We start from the raw sequence: 10,626 nt of genomic DNA on the forward strand, positions 1-10,626 counted from the left end.
GTTTTTTTTCCAGTGCTTAGTAGCTCTTAATTCAGAGCAGGGTTGGGAGGACAAAATGTTGATATTTATGGTCACAAATAATGGCATCCAAAATACATGAGTGTTCCTTACATATTATGGAGCCACAGCATTCTGAAATACAAGCTGCATCTATTAACTTCCAGACAAATAATTAGAAAGTAAGCATTTTTAATGTTTTGCTCCAACTTTCATCATATAAAAGTCTCTTAGCCAAAATGAACTTGTGACTAGCTTATTCAAATTGTTGCCAAGGATACAAGGATAACGTGTCTGTGCTACTTACTGACTTCACAAATAATATAATCAACTTTAGGGGTTGAAAACTTCTACCATCAATCCTAAAGTTGCTTTACATAATGGAGGGACTGAAAACTTTGAATGGATTATTAGGAATTTAAAATAGGTATAAAAAGTGACAAATCACAGCATGGCAAAGTTTCATTTGAAAGTTTGGTACAAAATGAATTCAATTTTAGTTTTGGCTTAAAATAATCCAGCACACTTTTACGCAATTACAGTAAAAATATTCAGACACCAAAGATACTGCAGCAACAAAAATGAGATTGTGAAGCACACTGGATATTAAAATGAAACTTGGTAAATCTTTTTTTTTTCCAGCACAAAAGAGGAATGGTATGTACTATGTTGCAACATTCTTGTCCCCTTACATACTGTCTTGGATAATTAGCAACAATCAATTAGCACCCAACTTATCCTTTCCGGGATATCTTGCAGAATAAACTTTGAATGCCTAATGGACAGTCCAAAACGGAGTTTGTCCAGGAGAGAATCTGTATCCTAGAAATAAGGAAGTGCTAATCCAAACAAGATTGCAAAGACTTTGTTGCTAAATAGCCCACTGGATATATATTTCACACAAAGACTAGATATACAATGTTGTAGAATTCTAACATGGCTAGGAAACAGACTGAAATAAAAAGCTGCTTGTTATTTTCTAAGCATATTATAGAAATGGGCGAGACAACAAGAGACATGGGTGGGAACTGTTTCAAATAATCACTACTTTAGGTTTTTTCAGGTTTTCACACCCTTTTTCCATATTTAAATTAGAATACTTAAACTAAATTAAAATATTTAAATTGTTAAATGTTTTAACACGGATGTTTTAAAGAAGCTAGGTTCCTGGAAGTTAGTGATTCAGAGCAGGATATGAAAGAAACTGTCACTTTCAAATAACCATTACCACTTATCTAAATCAGTAAATATTGAACAGTCAAACTCTCCTATTAGTTGTCTGGTGGAATGAAGAAGAAAAATAAACAACCTACTAAGTCCACAAAGCTATTGCTATTTATGATATTGCGATTTATGATACCTCTTTCACAAATACTACCCAAAAGCTGATAGCTGCTCCCCATCCCCATCTCATGTTTCTAGAATCCTATGTTATTTATCACAACCAAGGATGCAAAAGAAAGAAAGAAAAAACTCAAATCAACCAGTGTTTAATTTACAAATCAAAGGTGGAAAGCTAATCTAAGTAATCTGAAGTTTTAGTAATCTAAACTTTTAACAACTCCAATAAACTGAGACCAGGACTGCTACAGAATCAAGATTTTGTCAAGAATCCTTACATAAAGCCACCAAGAAGCCGAGCAGTTTTGCTAAGGTCAATATATGGGTCTTTATGAATATTTAAATTATTTTAATATATTTGCTCATGCGGTAATGCATAGAATACAATCGATGTAATAACTGGGAGCAAATTTCCCAAAGGCCAGTTTCTCCACGCTAATGCATTCATTTTACTAATACAGGCCAAAAGAATAAAACCAGTGCTTATTCCAGCATAGAAACAAATTCCACCGCTCGTTTAACAGTTTTCAAACAAACTGCAAGACTAGAAGATTGCTTATTAATGTGATAAATATCAAGGCAAGAAACAACTTGCAAGAGTTAACAAACCAGAGGCCTACCTTTTAAAAAAGATAAAGCACCGAGAATAGCAATGTGCGGAAATCCTCCACATCCCAATGCTGGATGTATTCTATAGATCAGTGTTTCCCAAACTTGGCAACTTTAAGATATCTGGATTTCAACCCCCAGAATTCCCCAGCCAGCATTCGCTGGCTGGGGAATTCTGGGAGTTGAAGTCCAAGTATCTTCAAGTTGCCAAGGTTGGGAAACACTGCTATAGATAACTCAAAATCTAAAGTAAAGGCATACCTTTTGATCTCTTGGAGTGGTTGCTCTTTTGATGCTCATCCTCCTCATTAATGGTAAACAGGACAGGTGTATTTGGCTTCATGCCTGGCTTCTTCAGCCGCTCTTGCCGGACAGCAGCTGCTGAACCTGGCATTATTGCCAAACCTTTCCCCACCCCACCCACCCCACCTACAATCTGTCAATTCCAGCTAGCTGCAAAGCAGTGGATTCATTCTGTGAAGGCCCAGCCGAATGCAAACAGCAGAGCGATGCCAACTTGGCAGAGAGGAGCTTACAATTTCTTGTACCTTGATAAAAAAAACAAAAAAACAAAAAGGGCTTAATTAAAAGTCCATTGGTTGGAATGCCTCCTCCCCTTGTTATCCTCTTCCTCCCTTTAGAGCTTCAACTTGTTCAGTCAGTTCCCAGGTCTTCTTCCCTTCCTGGTGCAGTACCGTTTTTTCCCTACCCGGTATCTTCTTTCCGCCGCTTACTGAAATATTCAGCACGGAGCCCAAGAGAAGAAAATATGATACGCCACCATTAACAGTTGCCCTGACAACAGTGACATATCCAAATAATAAAAAAACCCGAGGTCCATGAATGTCGTCTCCTCAGCTGCAGAAAAACAGGCTACCGGAATGTCCTCTCTCTCTTTCTGTGTGTGTCTGTGTGTTTTGTCTCCTGCGGCAAAGGCAAGCTGGCCTGAACAGTTGAAACCACCTAGAAGGCTGGGCTCCGCTCAGAGGCGGCTGGAGGACGGCTGGAGCTCTTGCTGCATCGGCCGGAGAAGTTGAAAGAAAGGGAAGCCAGCCAAAGGAGGTAGGGGGATTTGGTTCCAGCTTTACCAGGTCTTTTTCTGCCGTCAGTCTTCTATGTTTCTATGTTTCTCCCGCCAATCAATCCTCAAGGAACCGTATCAAAGCAGAGACACCCAAGAGGCTGTTTTGTTTATTTTTCTTCTTAAGTTCACAGAGGCACCAACAGATCGCCTTATATGCAGCTCAAACACGGCTGCTTCTTCATAGGAGACGGATGCAAAGGACAGAAAACAGAGGGTCGCGTTTGAGTATTAGAAAGCAAGAGGATTTCATTCACCCTTTGGCACTTTATCTGGGGAACGTTGACCAACGCAGCACAAAGGTTGGTGCTGGCAACAGCAGCAATGAATGTAGGTAGGACAAAGTGCTACTGACGTTTCCTGGAAGGTGAGTTGTAATACAAAAAACACCCTTTGCGGTTTATAATAATATTCCCAAATCTCTAAAAGTTTGCTTAGATTTGTTAAATAAACGAGCGTTTGGAAGTTTGCCTGCATACATTTTTTTTTACTTTGCATCTTTCTTACTGATTATAAATGAAAATATTGAAAAAGCAATAATAAAACATTACTGTAAAATAACTATAATCTAATTTTTTTAAAAACTAAGCAGGAAAAAGTATTTGAGTTGAGCTTGACTTAAGGGCAATTTAGTAGGCATGTGGTTTTATTGGCAATATTTTTTTTTGAAAAAGAAGGAAACACAAGAAAAACCATTCAAATAATTGCTTCTACAGAAAAGACTATTATGCCTCCATAATAATCACACAAGATTCTGGTTCTCACTGAACATCCTTTGAGGAAGGTTGGGCTCCACCAAACAGATTTTTACATCAGCAAACTTTAAAGTGTCCAAAGCTTGAAATGAATTAATAAGCAATTAACTTATTATTCGGACCAGAATATTGCAGGACCACCTTCTGCTGCATAAATCCCAGCGGCCGATCAGGTCCCACAGAGTTGGCCTTCTCCAGGTCCTGTCAGCCAGACAATGTCACTTAGCAGGGGCCTTCTCTGTGGGGGCTCCGGCCCTTTGGAATCAGCTCCCCCCAGAGATTCTCACTGCCCCCACCTTCCTTGCTTTCCATTAGAGTCTTAAGACTCACCTATGTCGCCAGGCTTGGGGAAATTAGGTCTCAGCCCCTTGGCCAATGAAATGAGATACATGTTGTATGACTGAATTGGTATGATTGTTTTTAAATATTGGATTTTTAGATAGTAACTTTAAATTTAATTAGATTTGCTTTCTGCGATGTATTGTTATATTATATGCTGTGAGCCACCGAGTCCTCGGAGAAGGGCGGCATACAAATAAATAAATAAATAAATAAATAAGTAAGTAAGTAAGTAAGTAAGTAAGTAAGTAAGTAAATAAATAAATAAGAAAATAAGAAATAAATAAGAAATAAAGAAATAAATAAGAAATGAAGAAATAAAGAAATAAATATCATTCATTCATTCATTCACTCATTCATTCATTCATTCATTCATTCATTCATTCATTCATTCATTCAATAAGCATACATGATGCAAAAGATTCCTATTGTCTTAAACTGTCTTAAGTTGTGTTCAAATGCAACACTGACCTTTGCTTTGCTTAATCGCAGCATGATGAAAACACTGTTGACCGGGACAAACATCACATTAAGCCAAAAATAAAGTTTTACTAGTTAACCCATGACCACCTGAACCATCATTTCACAGATATTTCCTTATCTAACTAGAGAAAGGGAATGACCAAAAGGTTGCAGGTTCAAGTCCCAGTGGGTATGGCTAGCTGATGAGGCCAAAATAAGGCCGAAATAGATCTATCCTAGTCTCCCTTAATTTTCAAATTCAGCTTAAACATGTGACATATATATATATATATATATATATAAACATGTGACATATATATATATACACACACACACATATATACACACACACACATACATACACACACACACAATATCACAAGTAGATTATCTCTTCAATGTAGCAACAGTTGCAAGCAGTTTCACTTCCAGCAGCAGAAAAGCACAGAGTGGGCCAAACCATGCCCAGCCTTAAGCTTAAGTTTTCAGTTTCGATTCTCTGCACAGACTCAGATGTGTTTAAGTTCCCATTGGCTGACTTAGTTGCTATGCCTATTCATTGGCTGACCTTGTTACCATTGGCTCTCCCAGTTCATGAATATCGTAACAAAAGGGTGTTAGAAATGACACTTATGTGATTGCGGCTGACTGACAGCGGTGGGTGTGGCCGCACTGAATGGCTACAAGTTTGCCAAATTTCAGCCGCATGGGAGTCATGTATCCCTGATTTTGGACTCATTCTGTAAGCAAGCCCATTTGAGATACATTGATCAAAAAATGTTGCACTGTCATGTAATGCTTCAGTTGAAGGTTACACACAATCGAATGGACATGAGCATTGACTCCATAGCGGCTGAATTGATCTTTATTCAAACCAAAAATCATGCAGCATGGTATGCAAACCCAAACTTATTACAGGGATGGGAACAATTAGCATGCACTACAGTAATGAAGGATATCTAATAGTACTCTGGTGCTTTCTGAAGAGAATGTGAGTAGTGAAAAGCTAAAGGAAGCCAGAAGTCCCATTAAATAGTATTAACCCTTATGATTTTTGGCTAATATGCAATGTCCACGAGCTACAAAAATAGTTTGCAAAAGTCCTCAGAGAGGGGCGGCATACAAATCTTAATAATAATAATAATAATAATAATAATAATAATAATAATAACAACAACAACAACAACAACAACAACAACAACAACAAAAATAAGGGCAAAGTACAAATAGTCTTTGACTTATTATCATAACTAAGCCCAACATTTCTGTTATTAAGTAAGACATTTGTTAAGTTCTGCCCCATTTTATGAGCTTTTTAAGTGAATCACCACAATTGATTGTAACAAAGTTAGCAACCTGGTTATTAAGTGAATCTGGGTTCCCCATTGACTTTGCTTGTCAAAATTGCAAAAGATATTCTTGGGATGCAGCAATGTTCATTAGTATGAACCAGTTGCCAGCATTCTCATGATCAAAATTCAGATGCTTTGCAACTGGTTCATATTAATGACCATTGCTGCGTCCTAAGATTATCTTTTGCAAAGGTCATAAATATGAAAAATGGTCATAAGCCACTTTTTTTCAGTGCCTTGTAACTTTGAATGGTCACTAAATGAACTGTTGTTCACGACCTGTAATTCACCTTTGTACTTTTCATAAAAGAAAGTAAATGGAAATATTTACTTTTGATTGACTGCAGGGACAGAAGTACAACCAGTAGGGTAGGTTTGGGCCAGTTACTCTCTCTCAGCCCTACCCACCTCTTAAGGTTGTTGTTGTGGGGAAAATAGGAGGAGGGGGAAGGTGTATTAGATATTTTTATTTTATTTTATTTATTCTTTGTCCAATACACAATACATATGGAAGAGAATAGACATTGGGTAGTATATATAAAGATAATATGTAATATAGAAGAGAAAATATATGAGAGGAAGAAAATATATATGATATATGACATAAAGGAAAGACATAAAGGAAAAAGATAATGTTTGCCTGCTTAAGTTCTTTGTCAAAATAATGCAGGCAAGCAACAAGCAAACTGGTTTATCTTCTCCATTGTGGCAGCCTAACAAAACAACTTTGTTTCCATATTCAGGGCTCAGGCATTTGCAATAATTTTATCACCAGATAAAATTATCAATACATCAGGAACATTTCTATTTTAGAATCAATACAACTATTTTTTTAATGTATAAGGTATAATTTCAAAGTGATAGCAATTAAAGATCAAAAAGAGGAAAAATGGTTTAACAATTATGTTTTAAATCAAGCTCAGTTGATTCTTAAATGTGTATTTTAAAATTCTTGAATTCTCTTGCACAAGACTACTTTTTTTAAATGAGATGCTTGCTTATTTTAAGTTACATATGTACACTGGGCAAGAAAAATATAAGAGCACTCTGAATAATCCATATTTAGCATATGTCACCTATATATGACATATATTAACATCTTTTTGGCCTGGTGCAGGATGATGCTTGAGCTACATGACAATTAAATTGACAATGAAAAGGATCCCACTGCAGAAAAAGAGATAGGGGTAAATAGATGCGTAACCAGTGACAGCAACAGAAACAGTTCCATAGTAAACACTCCCTCTCAGTGTATCTGGAAATTATAAATTCACTCTCCCTTCCCCTACCAACATCACTCCAGCAAGCATGCAATAACCAAAAATACTATGACAGATGGGATGACAAAATCCAAAGGGATTAGGATAGATCAAGAAATATTCATAGAATCCACATGGCTTAAATCTCAAAAATAGAAGTGGCTATCCATATGCAAACTCAGACACAACAAAGCTAGTAGCTTTGCTTCATGTCCATTAAGTTCCAAATTTCTAGGAATTCGGCAAAGAATTCTCATTTGTCCACAAATCTGAATCTCAATCTCTCTTTCTCTCTCCATCTCCATTTCCATCTCTCCTCCCCTTTCTTCCTCCCTCTTAATTTTATTAAACAAATTTATATCCCACAAAACACTCAACAGCTCAAAAAGTAAGAAAATGAAGTAAAGCCTACTGGATAACTTTGAGCCAATCATACTTTCATGATGGCAGTCTTGGCCAACAAACTACCGTAATTGGTCAATGCCTATTGCAACCAATGAACCAACACTCAGTTGATTTATTTTTTTAAAAAAGCAGACCCAACGGTTGTGGAAAAAGACTAGGAAGAAAAATTAGATATAGAAATATAGAGATAAATAAAACCAAATATATCAAAAGCCCTCATCTTTTTCATACACACACACACACACACACACATACATTCTCTCTCTCTTTCTCTCTGTCTGTCTGTCTCTGTCTCTCTCTTTTTCTCTCTGTCTCTCTGTCTGTCTGTCTCTCTTGCTCTCTCTCTCTCTGTCTCTCTGTCTGTCTGTCTCTGTCTCTCTCTTTCTCTGTCTGTCTGTCTGTCTCTCTCTCTGTCTGTCTCTCTTGCTCTCTCTGTCTGTCTGTCTGTCTCTGTCTCTCTCTTTTTCTCTCTGTCTGTCTCTGTCTCTCTGTCTGTCTGTGTCTTTCTCTCTGTCTGTCTCTCTTGCTCTCTCTGTCTCTCTCTCTCTCTCTCTCTGTCTGTCTCTGTCTCTCTCTTTTTCTCTCTCTTTGTCTGTCTCTCTTGCTCTCTCTGTCTCTCTCTGTCTGTCTCTCTCTCTCTTTCTCTCTCTCTCTCTCTCACAGACACACATTAGTATACGTTTCTTTCACAACTTGTCCTTGGCCAGAAGAATAGAATCGTTCAATGGCAAAGTCTTGCTACGATCAAGATATTAGTGCTGACCCTTGAGGGTTTCCCTTCCGCAAATCCTCTTTCTGTAAAGAAAGGATTGAGATGCATGATCACGGTTCAGTGGCTTTCATGCAGACGGTCGACTTCTTGAAGGCAGAATGCACCTCTGGGGAATTAAGGCCTGGGTTCGGTGTTATTCTTTAATTCCCTGTCTCTTATTAACCTGCTGCATAACATTCAGTAAGTTTTTCATTAGCAGCCTGGTTAATGGCCATGCCTGAGAATAATGATCTGCATTCTGTGACTTTCTTTCTTGAAGGGAGTTCAGTTTTGCTTGGGTTGTTCTTAATTTCTCTTTTCGTATCTAGCTATTTTGGTTATTTTTCTTTCTATTTATACATTAAAAGCAATAAATGAAGGGAAAATCCTACAAAAGCTGTGGGGGGATCAAAGCAGGAGTTCATAGAGAGAGAGGACCAAAAAAAAAAAAAGGAGATGACTAAAGCTCTGATGGATACTCCTTCTGGCAATGACCTCAATCCTACCTCCTAAGATTGCCCCCCTCCTTTTTTTTGGCAGTGAGTAGGAGTAAAACAGAAACATAGAAGACTGACGGCAGAAAAAGACCATCTAGTCTGCCCTTATACTATTTCCTGTATTTTATCTTAGGATGGATATATGTTTATCCCAGGCATGTTTAGATTCAGTTACTGTGGATTTATTCTATGGATCCAACTACCACCACCACCACCACCACCGATGTCCGTACTGCTCCCACCCTACTGGCCTTTCGCAAAGGCCACAAAGTCCTGGCTTTGCAGGCAGGCCTGCATTGTCCATCTTTCATGGTCAAATTTTATTTTATGAATGGTGTGCATGCATAAGATTTGATTGGTTTTTATATAAATGGGTTTGACTGGGGTTAGTGTTTTAGAGCTTATATTTGACTTCTTTTTTATTGCTGTATCTTTTTGTATTGTTATTACATTGTAAGCAGCCCTGAGTCCTTCGAGACTGGGCGGCATAGAAGTCGAGTGAATGAATGAATGAATGAATAAATAAATAAATTTTACCAACCACGTCTGCTGGAAGTTTGTTCCAAGTATCTACTACTCTTTCAGTAAAATAATATTTTCTCACGTTGCTTTCCCCCAGCTAACCTCAGATTGTGCCTCCTTGTTCTTGTGTTCATTTTCCTATTAAAAACACTTCCCTCCTGAACATTATTTAACATATTTAAATGTTTCAAACATGTCCCCCCTTTCCCTTCTGTCCTCCAGACTATACAGATTGAGTTCATTAAGTCTTTCCTGATACGTTTTATGCTTAAGACTTTCCACCATTTTTGTTTGCCATCTTTGGACCCGTTCAATTTTATCAATATCTTTTTGTAGGTGAGCTCTCCAATAAATGAAATATTGAGGCATTCTAAATCATATGGTATGAAAATGCATATGTAAATGTATTAATTGACAGAAGGAAGGAAAAGGCAAAATAGCAGCATACAACTGAATAGCTGCTCCAGCCAGGTTTCACTTTGAATGTACTTTTAAAAAAGTAGCATGTTCTCCTCAAGTTATCACAAACAAGCCCAAACAAGCTTTGTTATTTAGATAACAAAGATCCTTTTCAAAATAGGACACAGTTATAATCCATTACCCTGTACTATATTCAAGTTTGTGGCCCTGAATTGAAAGGCAGAAAAATGTCAGCATTTTGGGGGGTATGAAAATTCCATGTATTTTTTAAAGTTAAAATCTTATTTTAAATCCTGAGGTTTTTAATATTGTTTTAAAATAAACAATGTACACAAGATGGTAGATCAACAGCAATGTGTGTACATGTTTTCATTAATGAAGGACAAAAACAAATTGTCTGTGGTCTTGTACCATTTAGTTGTCTTATTTAGTGATTCGTTCTGTTCTTGACATTACTAGAAATTGCAAATATTGCATATATATGAAATTACATATTATTTTTAGAACTAAGCCTTGAGATAACAATTATCATTAACATACAAAACAGACAAAATAGATACCAGACTTCGTTAAGGTAGGAGACTTCTGTTCTACACTAATTGAACTTTCCAATAGTGAGAGGTTAAACAATTGTTTATGCATTACCCCATATTAATTTGATTTTTCAACATGACTTGCAATAAAGAGACAGTTCCACACCTTTTTCAACCCGATGCCTTTCAGACAAGTTGCAGTTCAGTTCCCACAATCCCTCCCTTGGATTGCCTAAGGTGAGTCTACCTGCGTTCAGATGCTAAAACCCAGGTAGACTACTCTTTCAGTAAAGTAATATTTTC

General features: G+C 37.2%; 1 protein-coding gene across 1 annotated transcript in view; it reads right to left on the minus strand.

Annotated features, from left to right (window-relative positions):
* Positions 1 to 2,809, minus strand: part of MAP7 (microtubule associated protein 7) — a 102,194-nt gene extending 99,385 nt beyond the window's left edge. Inside the window, 1 exon segment of the mRNA XM_070733592.1 lies at positions 2,209 to 2,809. Coding sequence (XP_070589693.1) covers positions 2,209 to 2,341 — 133 coding nt within the window. The 5' untranslated portion in view covers positions 2,342 to 2,809.
* Positions 2,810 to 10,626: the final 7,817 nt, after the last annotated feature.

Source organism: Erythrolamprus reginae, chromosome 1, assembly GCF_031021105.1.
Source record: "Erythrolamprus reginae isolate rEryReg1 chromosome 1, rEryReg1.hap1, whole genome shotgun sequence".
Classification (NCBI taxonomy): Eukaryota; Metazoa; Chordata; class Lepidosauria; order Squamata; family Dipsadidae; genus Erythrolamprus; species Erythrolamprus reginae.